This window comes from Hylobates moloch, unplaced genomic scaffold (genome assembly GCF_009828535.3).
Source record: "Hylobates moloch isolate HMO894 unplaced genomic scaffold, HMol_V3 SCAFFOLD_14, whole genome shotgun sequence".
NCBI classification, from domain to species: Eukaryota; Metazoa; Chordata; class Mammalia; order Primates; family Hylobatidae; genus Hylobates; species Hylobates moloch.
The window spans coordinates 12218436-12243980 of NW_026652289.1; the positions used below are offsets into that span (position 1 = coordinate 12218436).

At 45.2% G+C, this 25545-nt stretch overlaps 1 protein-coding gene across 10 annotated transcripts in view; it reads right to left on the reverse strand.

Moving 5' to 3' along the window:
• ITSN1 (intersectin 1) overlaps window positions 1-25545 on the reverse strand; it is a 257076-nt gene that overhangs the window by 51210 nt on the left and 180321 nt on the right. For 4 of the 10 annotated variants that reach the window (XM_032175654.2, XM_032175652.2, XM_058428005.1 and 1 more), the window contains 5 exons: window positions 22524-22690; window positions 19319-19364; window positions 16476-16597; window positions 11862-11979; window positions 9672-9863 (listed from right to left, as the gene is read on the reverse strand). In XM_032175654.2, coding sequence (XP_032031545.1) covers window positions 9672-9863; window positions 11862-11979; window positions 16476-16597; window positions 19319-19364; window positions 22524-22690 — 645 coding nt within the window. Of the gene's footprint in view, window positions 1-7606; window positions 9307-9671; window positions 9864-11861; window positions 11980-16475; window positions 16598-19318; window positions 19365-22523; window positions 22691-25545 lie in introns of those variants that run through there. The other 6 variants (XM_032175661.2, XM_032175660.2, XM_032175655.2 and 3 more) reach the window with 4 other exon arrangements.

Sequence of the window (25545 nt, forward strand, 5' to 3'; positions counted from 1 at the left end):
GGAATTCAGAAAAGAGCTGAGTCGTTACAAGTTAATGGAGCAGGAGAGGTGGCAGTGAAATCAGGAGAGGTGAAGGCGGGTGGGCAAGAAAGGCAGGGGAGGTGGGGCAAAGGTATTTGCAGCTGGGGCGTACCAGTGGCTTAAATGAGACTCAAGAATCCTGGGGTGGTGGTGGAGGCTGACATGATGGAGGGAAGGTTCTGGGTTGGGTGAGACTGGACAGCAGAGTGAGGCTAGATGATGAAGGAAGTCCCTGGACCCAAGCACCACCTCCCTATTGGACAGGTGGGCACACAAGATTCCTGGGAGGTAGACAAGGGGGGTTGAGTCATGCAGTCTCTAAGGCTGGGGGAGGCTCCTTGCCCACACTGCCTGCCTGCACCCCCATCACTTCCTGCTGACGTGGGCCCAGGATGCCACAGTGGGCACCAGATGTGGGTTCTGACTCTGAGGAGGGACTCCCATGATGAAAATGGACCTTTCCATAAAGTGGTTTGGGGGGTCAAAGGGGATGTTTTCAACAGGGCCATTTGGAAAGCCATGGGGGCAACAAAAGCCTGGACTTTCGTGACGGATCATGACGGTGACTCATAGGTGGCAGAAGAAAGAACACTGAGCGGGCTCCTGTAGAGCAGCTCTGTAACCAGTCAGCCCAGTTTCCCCTCTACAAGCACAGAAGAATGCAGGGCTAGGGAAGGCTTCCTTGAGGAGGTGACAACTGAGCCGTGCTAAAATTCAGCACAAATAGGAATAAATGAGGAGAGGGAAGGTGAGGGCTGGAGAAGGGGGCAGATCAGGCAGGGCTTGCAGACCAAGTAGATTCGGGTCTTTTATCTCGGAGGACCGGGAATCCCCTGGATGATTTTAAGCATAAGAAGTGATGTTTTTAGAATAGCTCTCTGCCTGCAGCATGGGGGAAGCTGGAAGGATAGAGTGGGTGCAGAGAGACCAGGTCGAAGACTCAGTCATCCTTCTGCAAGGGGCAGGAGCAGCTCCTTCAGCCCTGGCCTTTGCACTTGCTGTCCCTTGGGCCGAGAAAGCTCCTCCCCCTTGATCTTTGGACGTGCCTCCTCTGCAGCCAGGTCTCCATCCCCTCTTCAGAGAGCTTTCCGGGGCCATCCTCTCGGCTGGATCCCTGGCCCCCAGTCATGCTCTGTGCCACCCCATCCTTCACTAGCTGGAACCACCACTCATTTCTCTGCTGCTTGTCACCTGCTCCTGAAAGTTCTAGGCATCTCCTCTGCTTGTGTTGTGCTGAGCACGGCCCTATGACCAGGTCTGTTCCAGACCAGGCCAGACCAGGTCTCGGCCACGACTGTCAGTGGGCAGCTGGAGAGGTAAACAGAGTAGACTGGGTCCGTCCTGGGTTCATGGGCCACACAGCAGGAGGCAGGGAGAGGAGAAGACAGGATGCAGGATGGAAGGGGAGGCGGACAGGACTGGCAGATGTGCTTCTGCCCCTAGAGGATGGGATGGAGTGAGGAATCCCACTGGATACCAAGTCAGTGGAGGGCTGTTACTGAGGATTCAGCCGTGTGGGGTCTTGTCACAGGGCCTCAGGACTCCAAGGTAACGCTCCAGAGAGGAAAGAGGCATCCCTGGCCTGGTCCCCTCTCCTGGGGGCCTAACAAACACAGTGGAACTGCAGGTCTGGATCTTGAGAGGCATCTTGGGGGTGCACGCAGTGGGCAGGGAGGGAATTAAGCATGCCTGGGGCAGCTGCTCTGGAGACAGCGCTTTGGGGCAGCATCCCCCAGCAGCCCACGCCCCTTATCTAAGCTCAATGATCGCTTAAAAAATCCAGCAGCCGACATGTCTAGGGGGCTGAACGTTCCATTCTTTGCTGGCAAGAGAACACAAGGCCACAAAATGCCGTGATGAGAAATAAAGGACCCAGTGACTCAACGCATTTGTGACAGGTTTATTGTGGAGCGCTGCATGGGCCTGCCAACACAGTCCAGACGTGACATTTAAAAGCCCTGCACATTCCATTTTCCCTGGTGGCCTCCCCACCGTCGACCGTGTGAAACACAGGCAGCTTGTCCACATCAACCAAGAGTCTGCTGACTAGGCTCTGGTCTTTGGTCCAGAGGTCTCTGCACATTGCAGGAGTGCAGCGAAGGCGTTTTAAAAGCTGCTTGCTTCCACTGGTGGGCCTCCTGCTATCAGGAAGGGGGCCAGGGTTCGTGCACAGATTAGTGGGGCAAATCTTGCAATGAGATAGCTCAAAGTTTTTAGGGAAGCTGTCCAATCTTTTCTCTCGGAAATTCCTAATCTATAAAAGCATACTTTCTAAAAAGTCTTAAAAATGCATACAACCTACCTGCTGTTTTGGTTTAATGAAAGAAGCCACTTGACTGGATTCCATGATGCTCACTGACCAGGCACAAATGCCTTTTCTCTCCAATAAAAACAACAGCAACAAAGCTATTATTCTCTGCTTATTTTCTGCTAGATGTTATCATTCTCTCTCCATATGTAAATCAGGAAACTGAAGCACAAAGAGGTTACATAACTTGCCCAAGATCACACCACTAGTAAGTGGCAGAGCCGGGATTTGAACCCGTGCTCTGAGCCACCATCCTAGATTGCTCCTTAGCCTCTATAAGGTCCCCGGATGCAGTTATGTGGATGCCCCGTCTGAATCACTATCTTCCTATAGGCAGGTGGCCTACAGGAAAATAGAATGTTCCAAAATTATAAGAGAAATGGAGTAAAATATTAGGCTGAACTTGTAGAGAAGCCTTGTTATATACAGCACCATGTTTTTCTGGAGGCCAGGAATGAAAATTGAGAAGCTACAGCAGCACATGTTCTTACATTTGGCTCAGACTGAGGGTGTCTTAAGTAAGCCTGAGCGTTTGGCAAACTCGCCCAGTGGAGGAGAGAAGGACAAAGGGCTGAGGCGGGTCAGCATGGAGCTTGTGCGTTGAAAATGTGTTGGAATCCTTACCAATGGCTCCAAACTCCCATGGCAACCCCACCAGTGAGGGAATCACATGGGGGAAGAGGGGCCCCTTCCCCACCTTTCCAAAGATGCAGCCACCAGTTCTGTGGAGGCAGGAGCTCTGGGGCTATGGACACACATGTCCATCTATCTGTGCATCAAATGGTACGCCTAGAACGAGGACTTGCCGGAGTTTGAAAAGCTGACTTGAGAACATCACTGTGTTTCCCGAGACCCTCAGTGCCCTCAGCTGTGTAGGTGCAGGCCTTATGCTCAATGTTCTCTAAGATCTCGACTTCACTGAATAATCCGCAGAGAACATCCTGTGCTCCACCCCAGCCCAGGCCTTTCCTCACTTTCTGAGTGGGGCCCGGGAAGCAACGCAGTGGATCAGCGTGCATGAGTGTGTGGGGACAGGCATCAGAAGCGGTCAGGACAGCATAGGAAATGGGAGGGGAAAGCAGAGGCGTCAGGGGTTTCACCTCTCGCTGAGGGAAACAGCGTCCTTGATGAAAACTGGTAGATCAAAACTGTTCTCCCCTCTCCTGGGTCAGAGTTCAGAGAAACCGCATCAAGAGGAGGAACTGTTCAGCTTTTAAAGACATGATAGTCTGAGTCAAAATAAGGAACATCTCTTTTGAGGCTTGCAAATCACTCTGAAGCGAGGTGCCAAGCAGATGTGGAGAAATAGCAGCTGTCAGCCTCTGCCAGAATCTTCTATACAGCAGTATTTATCTGCCTTCTGGCTGTACCCTGAACTCACCGTTTGACCTACTGTTACTAAGCTACAGATGTAGGCATTTAAGTCACCTGAAAGTTGCTGCTCATTGCCTGTCTCTCTCTCTCTCACACACACACACACGCACACACACACACACACACAGTTGACATCATAAAACAATAGCATGGTAGCTGGTAGCTTCTAAGAGGTAGTATGCCCAACATTAAGTTGCACGGACACTATATATATCTTATAGCTGATGCTCATTTTTTATAAACAAAACATTTTTGTGAATCAGGTCATACAACTTAAAAATGCCTGGGGAGCTTTTAATTTAAAGAATAGATTCTTCCTGAGAGGCTATGGAGCCCTCTGAAATGGAGTAGCTAACTAGACATCAAGAGACACTCTGGAAGCCTGGTTTTTCCTATGTGGAGTTTTCTTAAAGAAGTGCCCAAGAGTGGCCGGGCGCGGTGGCTCACGCCTGTAATCCCAGCACTTTGGGGGGCCGAGGCAGGCAGATCACAAGGTCAGGAGATCGAGACCATCCTGGCTAACACAGTGAAACCCCATCTCTAGTAATAACACAAAAAAATTAGCGGGGCATGGTGGCGGGCGCCTGTAGTCCCAGCTACTGGGGAGGCTGAGGCGGAGCTTGCAGTGAGCCGAGATCGCGCCACTGCACTCCAACTTGGGTGAACCGTCTCAAAAAAAAAAAAAGTGCCCAAGAGAAGTCTGGCTGAAGCGAAACATTCACCTAAGGCTACTGTGATCTTGGACTTCATTACGTCTCCCTATCCTACCAGACCCCAAATACCAGACATTTCAAAGAAGGAGCTATTTTTCCTCGCATTTCTGGGACCGTTGGCATCCAATGTCATTTCCCCAAAAATTCTCTTGGGTATTTTTGGAACCAAAAAGAATGAAAAGGATTAATGAAGCAGGACTGAGATTTGCTGTGCCCGTTGCCCAACTGTTACCTGGGTGGGGTGTTGCCCCTGCCCTGTGCTGGAGTGGAGACTTGGCTCAGACAACGGTCCCTGGTCCTCAGCCTCCTTAGGCCAAATGAGCAAAAGACTCCAGGAGCAGCCCCTTCCAAGGCCACTGTTGCTTTTGGGAAGCTCACGTCTGAAGGGAAAGGAAACTGGAGAGACAGCACGGTCTCCTCTCTGAGGGCGATGTGGTCTGTGTCAAAAGCTGAGACTGGTGTTTTCTACAGTCACTGGTTGATTTCATTCACTCATTCAATAAGCATTTTTTTTAACCTAACCTACCAGGTGCCAGGTGATGATACACTGTACTAGGTTGAATTATAGACTGCTGTTTTTATAGGTAAGAATTGACAATTTCATATGGTTAAACCTAGTATTTAGAGGGTTTTCCTAAGCTAGTGTTACTATTTCTTCTGATAGCATCACTGAAGGCATAGATAACCCAATCATTAATATTTGCGGCCTGGGTCTGCCCAGGTTCCTTTCCAGAAACAGGGCAGATACCAGTTTCTACCATGCATGTAATGGTTAGATATTTTGTGACTTAACATAGGGCTGAGTTACTGCTTTAGATCGGCTTCTCCCAGACACCCTTTTATGCAGAGGCAGTTTGAGGCGTGGGCCACTTGGGGAGCTTAACCACCATGGCTCCCCACCTCTGCAGGCCCTGCTCTGCAGTGTGGAGAGGGAGCCGGCCAGAGAAGAGTGATTTGTAAGTGCACAGTGAAGACAATCTCATTTGGACTCATCTTGTCTAATCCTACTGGAGCAAAACTGTACCCAAAGTTCACTTGCAAATATATTTACACAGACCAATATGAAATTAAATGATTTAATAATCAGTTAAAAAAAAAACAGACCGGGTGCGATGGCTCACGCCTGTAATCTCAGCACTTTGGGAGGCCGAGGTGGGTCGATCACCTGAAGTCATGAGTTCAAGACCAGCCTGGCCAACATGGTGAAACCCCATCTCTACTAAAAATACAAAAATTAGGCCAGGCATGGTGGCTCACGCCTGTAATCCCAGTGCTTTGGGAGGCTGAGGCGGATGGATCACTTGAGGTCAGGAGTTGGAGACCAGCCAGGCCAACATGGTGAAACCCTGTCTCTACCAAAAATACAAAATGCAGCCAGACGTGGTGGTGCACGCCTGTAATCCCAGCCACTCAGGAGGCTGAGGCAGGAGAATCGCCTGTATCCGGGAGGCGGAGGTTGCAGTGAGCCGAGATCGCGTCACTGCACTCCAGCCTGGGTGACAGAGTGAGACTGTCTCAAAAAAAATAAAAAAACAAAAAACAAATAGCTAAAGAACAAACCAACCAAAACCTGACACCTTTAAACTCTAAGGCCATAGGAGATACCTAGTATCCCTTCACTAATTTATTAGAAGATGCTCTTTCCCTTGTACTCAATTTTCTGTTAACCAGATTCTCTGTGAATATGACTGAAGTAGTTTAATCTAGTACCAAAGTGCAGAGTATGGGGGATAATAAGATTTTGAAATATAAAACCAAGGTTCTGAGATACTTTTGATGCTGCAGATACATGACATGAGCTTAAGTGATTAAATTTATTCAACAGGAGTTACCGGGGCAGCCTTTCTGGTGGTGAATAACCAGGTGGACATTAACCACAGTGGCCAGTGGGGTGAGACTTGGGCTTCTCAACCTCAGCTCTGGTGACATCTGGGGCCACATCATTCTTTGTTGGCAGGGGACTGTCCTGTGCACTGCAGGATGAGGAGCAGCATCCCTGACTCTAACCATGAGACACCAGCAGCACTCCCACTGGCTGAGAATCATGGGGTCCAATGGATACAACCAAATGCAAACTCAATGATTTGTAGGGGAAAGCACAGCTTCCTGGGGAACAACCCATGTCAGCTTCACAAAGCTGGAGGCAAGCCTGGGGAAATGGCCTACAGTGAGGGCGTGGGGCCTCTGGAGTGAATTAGATAGAGTGTTATGGAGTAGTACCCACCTTGACAACTGCATCCCTTTCAGCCAAACTCAAGACTGGAGAAGCAACACTGGCTTACACAGCTGAAGGGATCCTGGGGAAGAGATGGGACTTGCAGACTCAACCATTGCTCCACAAGGGGGTGGCCTGGGGGACAGTGAGAAAGATCTCTCCACCCGGGCCTTTGCTTGTCCTGACAGCTCCATCTACAATAGCCACACCTCTTCCCCCAATCCATCTGGCTCCTCTTTACTCTTCCAGGTCTCAGCTCAAATGGCACTCCCCACCCCGCCCCCTGAAGGTTCTCTGATCCTTGCCCTGCGGCCACCCTCCCCTGGCCCTGCCAGTCTGCTCAGTGGTGCCTCGCATCCAAACTTCTACTGCAGAACTTGTCACCTTGTCACACACAAACCGTGTATATTTATATGGATTGCAGGAGTTTGGTTTTCTGTTTGTTCCTTCCATTAAAATATGAACTCCAAGAAGACAGGGACCCTGTTTCCACAGAGTACCACACTCCTCCCAGAAGCCAATGGGGCACCCGACTCATGGTAGACATCCCCCCCACCAAATATCTGCTGAACTGAGGAAGGAAACCACTTTTCCACTGAATGGCAGGAGAGGTCCAATAAGTGAAGCTCATGAGGATGGAATCAAGCATGTGGTCATTGTAGCAAACAGTGGCATCAATGTGGACGCTGGTTTATTTCTGCAAAGTGTGCCAGGCAGAAGCTGATCCCAGACAACAACGTGGGGCATGTGCAAGTTTCTGTCTTTACCCACATATTTTTGGGGGTGTTCACCAGTACCTTATTATGATACATCTTTTGGACAAATGGTTTGTACCCTGAGCCAAATCACACACCCTCAATGTGTTGACAACTTATATCAAAAGCCTGGTGAGACAGTGAACTGCTAAACTGGGTGGTAGAGTTCTATGTTTCAAAACTGGTATTATAAGGAATGATCATTTGCATATTGATCAGGGAGGGTGGAGAGCACGGGGAGAGGGAGGGCTGTTCAACAAAGACTCGGCGAGCCTCTGATTATGTCTGTATTTCAAAGACCACAGGTCATGGTTGACACGCGGGCAGCAGGCCCACTGCTGACAGCTAGTCTGCTTGGTTCCTCACCACCACTGCCAGGTTCCAACATCAAGAACACAGAGACATTTCCGTCTAACTTTTATATGAAGAATTTAATTATCTATACACGTAACTAATTCAAAAGGTTGTATTACAGTTGTTAAAGCCGCAGGTTTATATATTTATATATTTTACATTCATATCCGTGAAAATACTGAAGCGCAACTGAACGAGGAGGAGAGGTCCTCGCTCTCTGCACCATGTGAAAGGAGAAGGACCTCTACACGACCACCAGCACAGCCTCCCGACAGCGCCGGGAGAACGCGAGGGGAGTGAGCATTACAGAGTCTTTAGGAGGACACCTAGATTGTGCTTGAGGCTCCCCCTGCCCCATTTTCTGTGCTGTGAGCAGCAGGCATTTTTATTGAGAGCTTCCAACTAGTGTTTAAAAGACAAACAGGGCTTCAGCTACAGCATATCTAACACACAAACGGACCATGAGCTCCATTTCATATTAATCTGTAGAAATTCCACAGTCTAGTTAAAAAATGTAAACATTGGAAATTAATTGCAGGGAGATTTCTATACATTCTTTCTTGTCAAGAAAATTACTTGTTCAAAATAGGTCATTCCATGAAAAGTAATTGGAATAAAACTTCATGTAACAGAGACTAAAAAGAGATTGTGGATATCGTTGATCGTAACGACCTCAACGGTGTTGTCTACTGATTTTATGCTATGCAAACACGCAAAATTAAAAACCCCAAACAAAACACCAACTCAACCAGATAAATCTGAGACCAAACAAAAACACAGAGTGCTTTCTCATGTGGCTACAAGGTCACTGTGCAAAATAAAATTAAATGCAATATGATTAGAGCATCGTACAAGGTAATAGCTTTGCCATGGAAAGAACTAATTTCTTATGTACAGGATGTATTACATGCTCAACAAGGTACAGCTGATACACACAAACAAGCACAAACACCTTCGCTTTAATTGGGCTCATTCTACACGTCTTTAAAACAGAGACACTGAACTCCTCTGCACTTCTATAGTAAGGGGGAAAAGCCCCAAACTACACAATTTAGTTGGTAACACTGGACAAAATGAAAAAATACATCAAGTCTCAGATTTATGGACATTTGGAACAATTTTTAATAGCACATGCAGCATTCCTTGATAGTGGGTCTTTTTGCAAAACCAAAATAGCAAAGAAGTCATTTATTTATTTTGTTTATTAAAAAGCTAAAATATATATTTAAAAATAATTTTAAAACTATTGAAAGCACCTGTGCAAAGGTGGGGGAAAGTCAATTTGAAAAGGAAAGCCACAAAAGGACCCACTACCCTGTGTGTTTTTGTAATTTTTGCTCCTATCTCTGCAAGTAATAACTCAAACATTGCGATCACATGCAACTAAGGTAAAATGAGGTAAACTGCTCTGCAGTGAGTTCTTCTACTCAGAAGGCAGTAGGTGATCATGCTGGAAGTCACATGATCAAGGCTGCATCTCCCATCATCCCTCTGGGCAGTGATATGGGATAGTGGGTCTCTTTGAGGACTTTCAAGCCTGAGGGGGGGATGGACAACATATGATTCCTAGAAAAAGGAGGAAAACAACACATAAGCAAAACAAAACAATGAGCAAAATTCAAGCTAGGAAAATGAGTCAGGCATGTAAACAGCATGGTGCCAAAATGATTTAAAAAAAAAAAAAAAAAAAAGAGGAAAAAGGAGGGAGGGGAGGGAGGGGACATGCTACAGAAGGAATGAAAATTAAAGAAAAATAAAACCCCATGAGATAAACTCTTGCATTACAGAAGGTCTTCAAAGAGACGATTGCGAATGCAGCAATGGTCTAGCTTTAAGTTCTGCAAACAAAGCTCAGCAGAATCAGAGCAATGCTGCATGTTTTACGGGAAGATACCAGAAAGGCGAGGCGACAGAGCCACCAGGGCACTTACATTGCTGGCTTGGGTCCATGTCTGTGGTCAGCTTCACATAATTGGATGGGAAGAGCCCCACTTGTCCATTGACTTCTCCTTTCCACCAGTCAGGGTCCTCCTTGTTGAGGACGTTGATGATCTGGCCCTTGTTGAAGGCCAGCTCATCGTCATTCTGTGCGGTGTAGTCGTACATCCCAATCACCTGGCACACTGCAGGAGACAGGGCTGGGTGAGCGGCTGCACACCCGCCGGAGAACGCACAACGGGTACCACGCAGCCATTCAACATTCCCAGCTACTATTTCTGTCCTTTCGGAAGACAGTGACAGTAGGGGGAACTGTTCTATTGGGCTTTTTACAGTGTAGGCAACAGAGGAAGATGAAGAATTAAAAACTAAGACAACAGCAAAATTTTCACACTAAGTCTTTAGTTTTCATGTTTACTTGTCAGCAGAAAATGTACAGTGCTAATCGAGGGCTTTCGTTTTGAGTGCAGCGGAACTCCTTCCTACTGCTGACTCTGGAAAGAGCAGCCCAACCCCATCCTATCTTCTGCTGCACAGGACAGCTATGTATCATGGGGACTTTACTATCATTTTTCCTTTTTGGTTTAAAGTGGAAGGTAATCATCATTTGACCTCCAAGAATTCCAAATCTTAGGGAAAACTAAAACCAGTGATTTATTTATTTATTATGTATTTATTTGAGACAGAGCCTTGCTCTGTTGCCCACGCTGGAGTGCAGTGGCACGATCTCAGCTCACTGCAACCTCCACCTCCAGGGTTCAACCAATTCTCCTGCCTCAGCCTCTTGAGCAGCTGGGATTACAGGCATGCACCACTACGCCCGGCTAATTTTTCTATTTTTAGTAGAGACGGGGTTTCACCATGTTGGCCAGGCTGGTCTCGAACTCCTGGCCTCAGGAGATCCGCCCGCCTCGGCCTCCTAAAGTGCTGGGATTACAGGCACGAGCCACCATGCCAGGCCTAAAATCAGTGTTTCAAAAGATTTTTCTGCTGCTGTATCTTTGCGTCTCAAAATGTTGTCTTGAAAGAAATCTCCACCCTCAAGAACAATTTTTCTTTTCTCATTTTCTCTCAAGCCTATAGGAGGTAAAATTGTTCTCATTCTTTGGCACTTCTACTTCAGATGAGTCTGCACCAACAGGTCACAGTCCCTATGAATCTTTCTTAACAAACCTATTAATAAATAGGTTTAGGCTTTTCAAATTCTCCAGCTAATTCAATCACTTCAGCAACTGATTTCGGCAGGCCTGAGGAAGGGGCTGTGCATGGAAGTGGAGGGATACTGACACATCTCTCCAGGGGACAGCAAACCCTGCGGGAACCACATTCCTCAGCCTACACAAGGCCACAGCTCAAGCAAAGAGGCCCAGTGGGGACTGCGGCTCATCACAAAGTTTGCCCATCCTTTAATTTCTTGAGAAGGCTGCCAGTTTTTAATCTTATCTCACTGGGTATATACAGCACAGGTATTTAACCACAAGGTATTGGAACAAAAATTCTACACTTTCCACAAAAGCCAACCAAGAATGGTGGCTTAAAGACCTAAAGCAGAAATCTGCTCCCCTGACCTCACCTCTCTCAGATCTTGCTGAAGCGTCTCATTTGGTCCCTTCAATCAGAAAATAGCTAACTGGGCCAACTGCTGTGCTCTGTTCTTTTCCAGTCCTCCAGGAAAGTGAGTACAACATCCTGCCTGCGCAGCAAAGCCCCCTCTGCCCACAGTGAATGTCACAGGGGAGCTATTTTGGTCTTCAGTGAACACCACATTATAGCCCCCAACCCCCGTGGCCCCCAGCTCCATCTCCTGACCTACTGAGACCCCAGCCATTTATTTTTGGGTGTCCCTTTCTGTCACCTCACCCCCTAGCCTAAACCCCAATTTAAATGGCTGGAAGGAAATCAAGAGGAAAATGTGGCCTTAATGCCATAGCATTCATGACTCCTGCAAGAAGAGCGTTCCAACAAGGGTTCTGTTGTATCCAGCACAGAAAAGCCACTTAGATATCTGGTCCTTTTGAAAGACATATTCCATATCACATTAGTTGGGTGTCAGTCCCAGCAAGTACAGGAAGTGCTTTAAAGCACATGTGAAAAACAACCTAAGATATTTACTGAGGAAATCAAGTGGAAAAACTCAAGTGGCATGCAGACCATCTTCCAGTTAGAGACGGGAAACTCCTTACCTGCCGCTAATGCTGTTGACTTAGGTGGCTCTGTTGGGGTGATTTTGCTCGTCCCAGGGCTTAGAAGCTTTACATAATTAGCTGGGAACCAGCCTATCTGGCGCTTTTTCCCACGTGCCTAGTAAGAAAATAATTACATCAAACATTTTTAAAGGCTCATCTTTTATAATACAGCTCACTTTATAACAGAGCACTTATGACATTAACAGTAAAATCTATGGATTACTATGTCACAAAAGTAAAACACCATAGTTAAAATTCAAATTGTGGCAATCACTGGTCAGCAAAGCCCAGAATGTTTTTGCTTGGGCTAGACTGTGTGGATCACAAAATCAAGATATACCATGGATTGCCTGGGGTAGGAAATTCTGCTCATGTAATGCTAGCACTCAGCTGTTAATTTCAGGTAATGTATATGGGTTTTAGGAATAATAATAATAATAATAATAATAATAATAATAATAATAATGGCCACCAATACACACTGAGTACTTCTTTTTTTTTGAGACGGAGTCTCGCTCTGTCACCCAGGCTGGAGTGCAGTGGCGGATCTCAGCTCACTGCAAGCTCCACCTCCCAGGTTCAGGCCATTCTCCTGCCTCAGCCTCCCGAGTAGCTGGGACTACAGGCACCCGCCACCATGCCCGGCTAATTTTGTTTTTGTATGTTTAGTAGAGACAGGGTTTCACCGTGTTAGCCAGGATGGTCTCGATCTCTTGGCCTCGTAATCTGCACCCCCTCGGCCTCCCAAAGTGCTGGGATTACAGGCGTGCACCACCGCACCTAGCCCTCACTGAGTACTTTTTATGAGCCAGGCCCTGTGCATTTATGCACACAATTCCAGAAGGATAATAGTATTATTATTCTCAATTTCCAGATGAAAAGTTGAGTGACAGCCCCAAGGCCACAGGCAGTTAGTGGCAAGCCAAGATGCACTCATGTGTCTGCATGCCCCTTTATGGGTAATATACATCCTTAGATGCAAGATGACATACATGCAGTACACACAGAACACAAGGAGACTCGACGTTATTTTCACAAACCCGTAGGCCCATGTGATGACTAAAGCCACATTTTTCACCGCCATTCCTTTCTCACTTAATTCAATCTGATTCAACACAAGACTCATCTATGGAGTGTTTCTGCACCATGCTGTTAGGAAGGGACAGTAGATGACTGTCCCTATAAACCCGGGGAGTTTATAACAAAGTTGGCGAGGCAGGTTTTGCAGTTTAGGACACAATCCCATTAAAAGACTCGAGTTGGGGATCATGAGTCGGGCTTTGACTACCCTTCTGTATACCACCAAGAAAAGAGAACCCAAAACTACTTGTGCATACACACGCATGCATACACACACACACACACACACACACACACGTCTAGAAACAAGGCTCTCATCGAAACAGCCACCTCTAGGGACAAGGTGGGAAGGAGACATTTATATCCCCTCGTAACTTTTGAATTTTAAACCATGTGACTGTAATTACCTATTCCCAAAATAAGGAAATAAAACTAAAAGAAAAGAAAACTTCCACAACATTACCTCCGCCCTCCCACCTGCCAATTTATCAAGAGGGATACCTTTGGGTCATTTTCAGAACACAGAGCAGGTTTCCCTTTCCTTGAGGTCTGACAGATTTCATCCCCTTGGCTCAAGGACTAAAGCTTTCATGTTCACAGTGAACCTGCCAATGACTGAAGCCATCTGGTTACAAATTTCCACGTTTATCTACCGAGTATACCACCATTCTGCTCGCAATGACACCACTCTTTCCCACACCTCTGCAGCAGAAAACAGAACTCACTGGTGTTTCCTCATTTGTGGATCCACGCTGAGAGTCACTCTGGTGACAGCGCCAGGAGCTCTCCTGGGTCATGGCAACTCAGCCACTTTATTGAGTATCCTAAGAACCACTCAAACGCTCACATAAGCACAGTGATAGAGGTATGGGGACTGAAAAATACGGCTGCTGCCTCCAAGGGGCTAGTCAACTACATGTGGAAATAAGAAATGTGCACAGAAATCAAAGTAATATAAAATACTAAAGAGTGGTGCTGGCACGGGGCCAGCGCTGGAGCTCAGGGGAGGGAGATGGTGCTTCTGGTTGGGATGGTCACAGACAGCTCCCAGAAGTGGGATCTGCCAGCTCTTGTGGAAGTGGAGAGGTTGGAGCTGGTTGGCCCCTGGGGAGAAACGTCATGAACAAAGGCAGCAAGGCAGGAGAGCAGGGGGTGTTGGTGTTTCAAAGAGGCTGCAGTGGAGACGTCATTGCTCAGTGGTAAGACGTGAGGCTGCACCAGGGAGAGGGGCCCCGCAGGAAGCCTTCCCCTGGCAGGCGAGGAGGAAAGGCGATGGGAGTCTCCCACGTCTCCAGAACAGGACAGGGGCATGATGCTGGCAGGGCCAATGGGTGACACAGCACAACTCTAAGCAGGGAGTGGGACCTGAGGGTCTAAGGAGGCCTCTCCCTCCCCAGCACAGGAGAAGGCATGTTGACAAAAAGGAGTGGATTTCCAGACCTCCAGAGGTCAGATTCCTTAACCAGTGAGTAGTATCTGGAGGGTGTCCACCAGCGAGCTCTCCGGGGAAGTTTCACCTTTAGTTACACTCCAGGTTGTGCCTTCTATTCTGGCCAAGATGCGTTTCTTATATATTCAGCTCTCCAGTGCGGCTCTTCCTGTCCTGGCCTCAGGCTCACCTCCACAGAGTGGTAGACAGGGGACTGCGTGAGACCCGAGGCCTTCCCCAGCAAGGCCTTCCTCCTTCCTGCTCCTGCTGTTCCAACCCCCATTCCTCAGCGCCTGAGGGTCTGTCTTCCGTGGCTAGCCCACTGCATGGCAAAGGTTTCCTGCCTCCCTCTTCCCCCTCAAACTTACATAGTTCCATACCGTCCTGCTTATGGGCAGACAAATACCAGCAGATTTGGGAAGTCAGTCTACAGGCCCACTAATAGCCAACAAAGGGTTCCCATGGGCCCCTTCCTCACAAAGCATTCCAGAAAGCATTCCTTCCTACATCCAGCCAAGCCTTACTGAGGCCCCCTGTGTTAAGCAGAGGCCCACATTCAACAAACGCCAGAGAGACGGATGGCTGCTGGAAAATTCAGTCCTTCCACAGGCCCCACGTGGGCAAGCCAGGGAGCAAGCCCTGTCCTTCACTAAGCTATGAAGCAGGTGGCCAGGTGCCCGCCTGGCGGTCTGAGGCTGATCTTCACTTTGGATGGGGGAGGATGCCAGGAGGGAGACACACTTTCTGTATGAAAAGTCAGCTGGCTTACCTCTCAAGTAACTGCTATAGTAGTAACTTTTTAAAGGCAACATTTTATTTAGAAATGATTTCAAAATCACGTAAAAGTGGCAAGAATAAGAAAAGCACACAGAACACCCGTAGGCCCTTTACCCGAATTCACCTACTGTCAACACTCAGCGCCAGCTACTCCCTCATTTGTGCGCGTTCTCCCTCCCTCCCCACCCTCTTCTCTGCAAGTTCTTTTTTTGAATCATCTGATTGCAAGTTGCTTACATCTTAACTCTTTACCCCTAAATACTTCAACATGTATCTCCTAAAAATAAGAATATTCTCTTATATAACCATAGTACAGTTATTGCTTTCCATAAATTTAACACTGGTACAGTAATTTTGTCTAATCTAGTGTCCATAACCCAATTTTGTCCATTATTCCAATAATGTCCTTTACAGCGTGGTTTTCTTTCACACAGGGTCTAGATACTGCAGAGTCTAGGTACTGCAGCCAGTCTTCACGCCTCTTTAGTCCCCTTTCGACAGGTTTTGTCTTTTATGATCCTGACGTTTTTGAAGAACAGTCACTCTCTTCCTCCTCCCTCCCAGCACAACTGCACACACACGATGTCCTCTGGTCTCCCCACTGCTCATCATTCTGATCACCTCATTCAGGTCTTATCCTAGTTCCCCACTCTATAATTATTGTGTTTTCCCCTGCAGATCATGAGCAATCTGTGGGGGTCACTTCAAGACTATGCACATTTTCTGCTCCTACTGAAAATTTTCCTGCAGATTTGGCATCCACCAATGATTCTAAGAAGTTTTACCATGAGAATTGTGTAACAGTAATCTTTTTAAAGCATCTTTGTCTCTGGAAATGAGACTTATAGGAAGTATCTGGAATGGTAAAATGTGTAACAAGATGATATGATTAACAATACACACACACACACACACGGGAACTAAAAATACCGTGATGTATGGATGTGGCTTTGAATGCAAAGAAATCTGCTCTTGTGCCACACCTTCTAATACCACTGATGAAAAGCTCCACTCTCTAATGCCAAGGCACATAAGGATATGCAGGCATCCCTCGTCATACGAGTTCTCACTATGCCGACACTATCTGAATTCAGGAATGGAAAAGATATGTTTTCATATGAGCTCCTAGCTCTCAGAAATCTGTTACCGGCTGTCTGAAACTTAGGAACTAAACAAACACAGAAAATTTGGCATCTCTCACTATCCAAATACAGAATTTAGGCGGCGAGGGGTGGTTTGTACTTCACAATAAAATAACGTCCCTTTGAGATTTTGTGTATTGAAACTTGGATGGAGAATTGTAAATAAACAAAAAAGACACTGACTTGCAGCTCTCCTTCCCACCATCCACCTGGGTTCTTTTTTCGGATCAAAATCAGCTGACCAGGGGCGAGAGTGAGCTGCTCGGGGCCGGTGGCGGTGTATGAGGCAATAACCTGGGCAATTTCTGAAAAACAAGATCAAACATGGCAGTGCACTGTTAGAGTCAGCAGGAGAAAAGGCCAAGAAGATGCAGGCGCCTCCCAGGTTCACAGATGAACACATCAAAACCAGTGTATTGGGCTGGATTTCTACTAAACGAGTAAGGCTCCCTGAATCGCCCCTGTTCCCAGAGCTACCAGGAAGACGCGGCATTTAAGGGCCTGGCTGATCCTCGAGCCCTCAGTGGGCTGCAGACTCCCTTGTCATCCCGTGAAACTTACTTGCCAACTTCCCTCCACGAAGTCCGCTCCTTGCCCACTCCAGGCACCTTCTGTCACACCCCTCCCATAATTACCCAGAATGCCCTGAGGCCAAGTGTGGGGCCTCATTCACCACCCACCCCAGCACAGTAGCACTCAATGGCTAAAGTGCTACTTTAAAGTGACTAAAGGACTCAATAGCTTTTCCAGCTACCAAGTACGGTAGAAAGAGAAGCCCATTTTCCTCAGAAACCACTGGAAGCCCGGCAGGGGCTTATTTCTATGTTGTTGCTGCAGATTCTCACTCCCAACGACACAGCCTTCTTCTTTATGGCTCACATTTTGAGAGTAATCCCTGAATATCAGGTGCAAATCACGGCAGGGCAAATTTCTTTCTTTTTATTTCACGTTATAGGAGGGACCTGGAGTTAAGAAGGGAACTTTATACAAAAACAATTCAGCACAGGGAAAAAAATGTAAACAGTTCTGTACTTTTCCTGAATGTGAAAAGTCCCATGGGAAAAACTCCAGCAGTACCACAGACCAGGCTCTGAAACACACATTTCCCCTGGCCCCGGAGATCGAGTATGAAAAGACAGAACCCTTCTCTGCCTGAGTTCTGGCACATCTGCAGCTACTGCTTTCTGAACTTCTAGAAGCAATACAGAACAAACTGTTCTACTCCTCTACCCTTGCTCTCCAAGTGTGGTTTGTGAAAGAAAGGAGAAAAGAAGGACAGAAAAAAAAAAGAAGAAAGAGGGAATGAAGTAAAGAAGAATGGAAAGGAAGAACGCAAAAAGGTCTCATGTTCTGACGAGATTTCCTACTTTTCTACTCACTCCAGGGAACAAGTAAGACTCTGGCCCTTAAGCAAGCCACTCTCATCCTGTTCTGCATGCTATCGGGGTCGGCCACGAGGACAGAAGCACCTGGTGGTCACGGTGCAGGCCTGGCCCTGCCTAATGCTTTGAAGAGCTTGGGGCAAGCAAGAATGGCCACAGCACAGTCTACTGGCCCAGCCGAGGCTCTGACTGGGAGCTCCAGCTGGGATGAGGACTCTCCTGCAACACACCAAAGACCAGCTCTTGGCTCCAAGAGTTTATGGTTTGGAGAAAGACCAAACTAGCGTCCTATTTGGCACTGGATGCTCTTGCTCCTCAAGGGACCTGGCATATGTAGCCAGCAATCTGCCCCAACATTCTCTGCAGTCTTTTGTGTCCTTTCTTGCTAGTTTCAGTGCAAAGCAAAGCCCAGCCCACCTGGGCTTCATCTATGAAATATCTGGACCCTCTGGAATGACAAATGTCCAAAACTTAGAAAACTTACACTTAAAACAGAGATTTGGTGGGGTGGTCCAATGTATCTCCATCCATTGACAGTATTTATCTGACTAAAATAAAAACCTAGACTATGTGAAATTTCCCTTCCTTTTTCTGGCCATGTAAGCCCAGTTGGAGCTGGGCACCAGACAGACAGGCAAATCTGTCTCTTGGCATTTCAGTGGCTGTTTCAACCTATAATTTCCTAAGGATATTATAGCAAAAAAGTTCAAATGACCTAGACCAGGAAGATGTGCCACAGAAACTGTATTATTTCACATCCGCTTCTTTCTTTTTAGTGCTATTTATAGCACATGTGATTTTATTGAAATAAACTAAAACACTTTGGATTCAGAGGCATGACTATAATTTTGTACCTTCAATGTGTACTGAGGAAAACCATCCGATGGCTTCTACATTAATGGGACCTACACTCAGATGTGTTGCTCCTCTAATCTTCTCCATTGTTTGTGTCCTGGGAATGCATTGTTAGAAAATGAAAAAGGGCTAACCAAGCCTAAGAGGAAGACGGAGAAGCAGCTGAGCCCATAATCCTACAGCTCCATGTATTATAACTTCCCAGCATCTTGCCTGAATTATTTATTTATGCATTTATTTTATTTTATTTTTTGAGATAGAGTCTTGTTCTATCGCCCAGGCTGGAGTGAAGTGGCGCAACCTCGGCTCACTGCCACCTTGGCCTCCCAGGTTCAAGTGATTCCCCTGCCTCAGCCTCCCGAGTAGCTGGGGTTACAGGTGTATGCCACTATGCCTGGCTAATTTTTGTATTTTTTGGTAGAGACTGGGTTTCCCCTGTTGGCCATGCTGGTCTTAAACTCCTGACCTCAAATGATCCACCTGCCTCGCTCTCCAAAATTGCTGGGATTACAGGCATGAGCCACCGCGCCTGGCCTCACCTGAATTATTTCTCGACAACCCAAGAGAACATTCTGTCAGGTAACATCTCCGCTCTTCATGTGTGAAGCAAGAGACAAATCTCATAACCAAGTAAAATTATTAATGGATTCCAAAGAAAGGACTTACTCTCACCACTCTTAGGAAAGATTCTTTTTATTTTAGGCTTCTGGCCCTAATACACAAAGATGGGGAGCAACTATCAATTACATTCAAAACATTGAAAAGTAAGCATCAGGGTTTGTAACTTACCAGGTTTTTTTCCTAAACTCCCTGTTTTCCCAGCAGTTCCAGAGCCCTTAAAACAGAGCAAAAGGTCTCATTTGCATGCTGAAGTTTTGATCATGCAACTTTAAAAACGATTAATGATGATACAAACCCGCTTGAGCCCCAAAGCCCCACTTTTCATTCTGGGAAAACACAGCACTGTATCACCTGACACAAGGATATAGATCAGGAAAACATGGAAAAAAAATAAGTACTTTAAAACATGTGGCTTTTACTCGTTTCTATAAGAGAAAAAAACAGCAGAGTATGGGGCTCGTAAGAGCCCAGACGGCTCCGAGCACAGGCACTTCTTGGACCTGGTCAAATCTAACAGGAGGTTCCAGGCTAGGAAGACTGTTAGTTTACATCCTAAACACTAAGCTCAGACTTATTTTCACATGGCTAATTATGAAATACTTCACACATAAAAAGTACAGGGAATATAACTCATGAGCCTACCACCCGGTTTTAACACATTAAAATATTAATATTTTGCACATTTGCTTCAGGAGCTTTCCTTTTTAAAAAACTAACAGGGACAACTGGAGCCTCTCTTCCCCCATCCTATTCACCCCTCTCTATCCAAAGAGGCAGTGGCTGTCCTGTGTGGCCTTTCCACCCAATTTCACAGCGTTTATACACTGAAATTTCTCTATCAATGCATAGAGGCAGAGCATATTTCTTCCCAACTATCAAGTGTTTAAAAAGTGCTCTGGGGTTGAATTCCTCTCTGGGATACTCATGGAATTTTAAACCAGCCAAGTAAGCCAACAACAGAGACGAGAGGCAGGACAGGAGCCAGAACAGAATCTGTTGTTACAAAGTGCTTTATTCTAAATTAATTTATGCTTCAGTCTATCTTGCAGTAAATTAAGTATTCCAATTAAAACAAAACAAAAGGCTTAATAAACTAAACATGAGTTACTGAAAGAATAAAAATATGCCATTTATCTACCAGGAACACAACTTATAGTCTCTTTATTTTGCTTATTGAAATTTAAGAACCATTTACCAGGAAAAGTTCGGGTTAAACTTTTACTCTGATTCTGCTTTATTAATGAACAAAGTTATACAATAGCAATCTCTCACTATTTTTCAATAGGATGCATATCAAAAAAGGAATACCAATGAAACAAGACTCCAGCGACCAGTTAACTTTCCCAGTACAGGCTTAGAATCTACTCCCTATACTCCATAAAAAGAACAAGGCAATTGACAGTACCCTAGAGTTCAAGTAGTTTCAGTGTGCTCCCTTTGAAAAACCACAGCCAGCCCCATAAGCTGAGATGGATTCAGAAGGCCATGTTCTGTCCCCCTGCACCTATAAAGTCCCCCAGACTGTGCCCCAGACCTGCCCATACAGACAAGGGAAGCAGGATGGGACAACTCTCCCCGTGCCCAGACGTCAATTCTGGTATCTGAAGCTGGGTCTAGTGTTAAGTTTGGTTGGATATTTTGCTTTTACACTGAACTCTGTATTCAAGTAGGACGAAAGAGCTGAGTTTTCAGACTTTTTTTCATTATTATTGAATAGTATAGCTAGATGTATATCTAAAAATTTTTAGTACTGCTAGTTCTTCTGTGGCTAGTAATTTAAGACCGTGGTTAAGAAAGTACCTTACAACTCCACTTACCTTAAAAAAAAAAAAAGTCACTGTGTGTTTTCCTAAAATTTATTTCGGATGGTTTTATTAAAGTAGAAAACTGTAACTTATTAAAATACAAGTAATGGCTTTCATATTTTAACTGATCCAAAAGGTAAAGTCACTTTAAGAGTTTTCATGCACGGTAGTAGAAATTGAGTCTGGTTTTTAGTGTTTTACCCAACTCCCCTGAAATATCATCCGTATGACTCCCATTGGACTCAACTTGCTGGCCTGGCAAAGAATTTAATTCTCTGTTTCCAGGTCTGAAAAGTCCAATATGCCAGCTGTCTCACAGGGCAAAATTACTTTCTTCCAGGCTTCTGCCAGATTCTCCAAGGGTGGGCAGACTTATGTAAATCCATCCATGGGAATTCCACTTAGCTGCTCTCAAGACCACAGCAAGAAAAACCAAAAAGCAAAACAATGCCACCCCTTAAAAAAACAAAATCCAAGCAAATAAAATCATTTCTGGGAGCTGCAGGAGAGGTGAGCAGGCCAAGGGCAGGACTCCTAGAGCAGGGCGCCAGGCCCAGCCTCGCCCCCAGAGCCTCCGAGCACATGGAGCCGCACATGGAAGGCCCAGTATACACTCTACTACTGGCATTTGAAAGAGAGAGAGAACTTTGTGCACTTGCTCACTCCTGAGAAAGCGGCCCCTACAGGCTCCCTGCCAGCCTTTTCTCTCTCAGTACCTAGGAGGTATGAGGACAAAGAGAAAATAACTGTGAATTGACTGTCAATGCTTAAAAAAAAAAAGGAGTCAATTCTTGTTGGTTTTTTTAAATGTGCATTGGATCTGTTAAATGACTCCATTTATACCCTGAAACTCCACTAACGTGCAAGTGGCTCCTGCAAGACTGACTCCCATACTCTGTGGTAGGTCCACCCTACCATTCCATTCATCTTGCACTATCTTAAGACCACAGTTTATGCGATAAAATTTTTAGAGCTCTATTTAACAACAGTGAGAGCACTTCCAATTTATACGGGTAACAGCACTTAAATTCCGTCCTGATCAACGGAGATTCTAAGGCCTAGCCAAAAGTGTACCCATCTCTTAGATCTTGTGTCTTTCTACTGTGTGGGCAAAACCAGAAATTCTAAAAACTTTCTAGTAATATCCAGTATTCTGGGGCGATTGTCACCAGAATACTTCTGTTTATACAGGCAAAATATTGCTATCATTCTTGGGGCACTTAAAAATCAATGACCATAATGATCTAATTAAGAAAGTTTACTCCAAAGCATAAGTCAGTTACAGGCAGGAAGAGAGCTTAATACTGAACATTATCCTCCCAGCTGATGTGGACCAGCCCCATCACACTCAGCCTCCACTTAGCCCTGATGGCATTCTGCTTGGGGGAAGCCAGTGCTTACTCCGCAGTGCCAAATGACAAGATCAAACAATGACAGGTCACACTGGATTTACTGTCACATTCCAGAACTTAGCAAAACCCAACAAAGTTCCGCTGTCAAACATCGTGACTCCCCAAAAAGAGAATCACCGCACAGAAAGGGAGAGGAAACAGTTAATGTGGGTTTACCTCTGAATCTTTAAGCCTCACATAGTTAGAAGGGAAGACTCCGGCCTTGTCGCCCACTGTTCCTGTCCACCAGTCACCATCTTTCTTGGTAACCAAAATCACATCCCCTTGCTGAAAGGTTAAATCTCCTTGCTCAGAACTCTCGTAAGTGTACATGGCAATAAATTCTGGTGGGGAGAAATATTGAGATACGGAGAGAGCTTGATTGTTTAAAGAAATCCCAGACAGCTTTGCAAAAGCAAGTTTACGAATAAGGAAGTTAGGACAAGATCCATTCAAGAGAAAGGCTAGTCACAGATAAAATACAGAGCTGCAGAATGCCCTGGGTTCCACATTCCCCCAGTGCACATAAAAGTTCAGTAGCTGCAGACAGGGAGACAATTCCTGGGAAGACCCAGACACAGGAACAAAAAACCCAACTGCATGTTTACCGACACTTGAGTATTTAAGAGTGATCTACCATTTAGCGTCACGATTTCTTTTTGAATGAAAATGGTTTTTACATTTATTTTTAACTAAGAGTTACACAATACCTACTCTGTGCTGAACACTGGGTCAGATGCATTCATATGCAGGCTCTTGGTAAGCATATTAAATATGTGTATTTCAGTTTTGAGGGTACCAAGTCACAGTTTTAAAAAATTGTTAGCATATATCCTTTGCGTAAATTAAGTAAGACATACTTTTCATTATTCAAGTGCCTGAAAACTTATGTCCCATTGTGCCATATACACAATATGATAGGAAGCTGTTAGAACACAAAATGAGTTACACATATTTTTGAGTTAAAAATGGGCATCTAGTTGTCATTCAAGAGGACAAACAGGTAGAGAGGACTGATGATAAAAGGAATGTCTAACCCAATCCCAGAAAGCCTTTCAACAAGTTAAAAAGACAAATCATAGTTTATCACATTTTATTATTCATGTAATTTAGTCTTAAAGGATAAGAACTATTGTTCCTTTGTGTCTTGAATTTGAAGGGTGTGCATTACAGAAGAAACTTTTCTTTTTAATTAGACGTAGAACTTTGCATCACTCTTGGTGGATTTCATTAAGGTTTAGAACCAAATCACACTCTCAGAAAGACCACCAGACCCAAAATCCTGGACGGGGGTTCTAGGTACAGGATAAAAGATGTACAGAAAGATGCGCGTGTTTCTTGTTTCCACTCTTTCTCCATTTTATCCTAGGCTTCTGTATGTATTTTTTTAAAGCAACAGAAAAATCACCATTTACCCAAAAAGTTCATTTTTATGATGGACAATGTATGTTTCTCTCTAAACCTCAGATGATGTTCCTTTAATGTCGAGCCTCGTGTTGACTAAGAGGCAGGAATTTTGTATGGAGAACTCCTTCGGTTGATTATCAGACCCTCTGCAGGAGGTACTAATGAAAACTAAAACAAACAGACAAAAACACAAAAACCTCTAACTCTTGTGCTCACGTGGGCAGCCCCTGGAGCAACAAGGGCCTCCTTCAGCGCCAATGTTGACCTGTCAGTGCCGAGGCCAGCAGCAATTGCTGGTGGAGAGCACTGGGCCCCATGGCAGGCACAGGTCATTCAAACGTCCCAGGGAAAACAGAAGACTCTCTGTCTTTAGCCCTGAAGCACTGGTAACACATACCTCCACAGTGAAAACTGGAAAAATGATTTCCCACAAAAGGAAATCAAAGTTTGGTGGCTTTAATAGGGTCATTCTTTCTTCACTAACAGACTCATTTTTCTGATTTCTCCATACTTTCACCCTTCCCTTTTCATTTTGCTCCGTTACTGTTCTTTAGATCATATTTGGCCATTTAAGACACGATCCTTGGCCATCAATACTTTCCCCAGTGATTCCTCAACTTCAAAGTTACTTTCTTTAAAACTGATTCAGATTTTGAAGTAACTTTCCAAATGCTTAAGAAACTTCAGAAACATGAACTCTGGCTGAACTTGGTATTGCAGTATAAAATATAAAAGAGACTGGGAAGACTGAGGCCGGCCCTGCCCTGCTTGCCTTGCACAAAGACATCTGAGAGTGGCTTTAGGGTGACAATGAAACCCAGAGACGTGATGATGGATAGGCAGAGGTTCCTCTTCTGCTACCCCTTCTCAGGAGACATTTCACAGAGGGCACTGGCCATCCCAAGCCAATATTTTAAATATTTTAAAAGCAACCCAAGCCAATCATCTATTTTATCTGGTTTACAGTTTACTTTAAATTTGATTATGTTCAATGTGGTATTTACATGACGCTCATTAATATATGTAAATGGCTTTTCTCAGAATTTCTAATGTCCTCCCACCCCTTCACAAAGCCAGCAACCTTTCCAAATATTTCTAATAACTAAGTCATTTCAAAATGGCTGTAGTAAATACAAACTAAGATCAGAATTTAACTCTATTATGTTGCCCAATTTTAAGTATATGCATAGTTCACTTGTGACCTATTTATTGAGGCCTCAGTACGTGTCTCAAAACAAATAAATAAACATTCCTCCACACTGCTATTGGATGAGGATGCTCATACTTTATGTGGCTTTATCAGTAATCCAGGGAATAAAGCAAAAACGACATAAAAGTAGCAGACATTTACTGAGCTTTGTTCTAAAAGCCTTCTGCATATTATCTCATTATCCTTGTAATGATTTCCTACCTCAAGTGGTAGTTATCACAGCCAATTTACAGACAAGGAAGCTAAGGCATAAACAAAATAATACTGTTACTAGATGGGTGAGTCAAGATACAAACTCCAGCCCTCCAGTGAGCCTTGACTGGATATAACACACCAAAGTTTTTTTCTTTCTTATTTTTTGGTGAGGTGCATAATTTGCTTTTTACTAAACTGACTGCATGTGCTGTGTTTAAAGGAGCTTTTTGCCTTGTTACCCTAACAGTGGATTAAAAAAGTCATTAAGATAATGAGAATGTATAAAGGGAACTCTGTTAATCATTTTCATGGTAATAGCAAAAATTAGATGCTGGATTTGTTTAGTGATAAGGTTTTATAGCTATATTATGAGCTAAAAAATTTTTT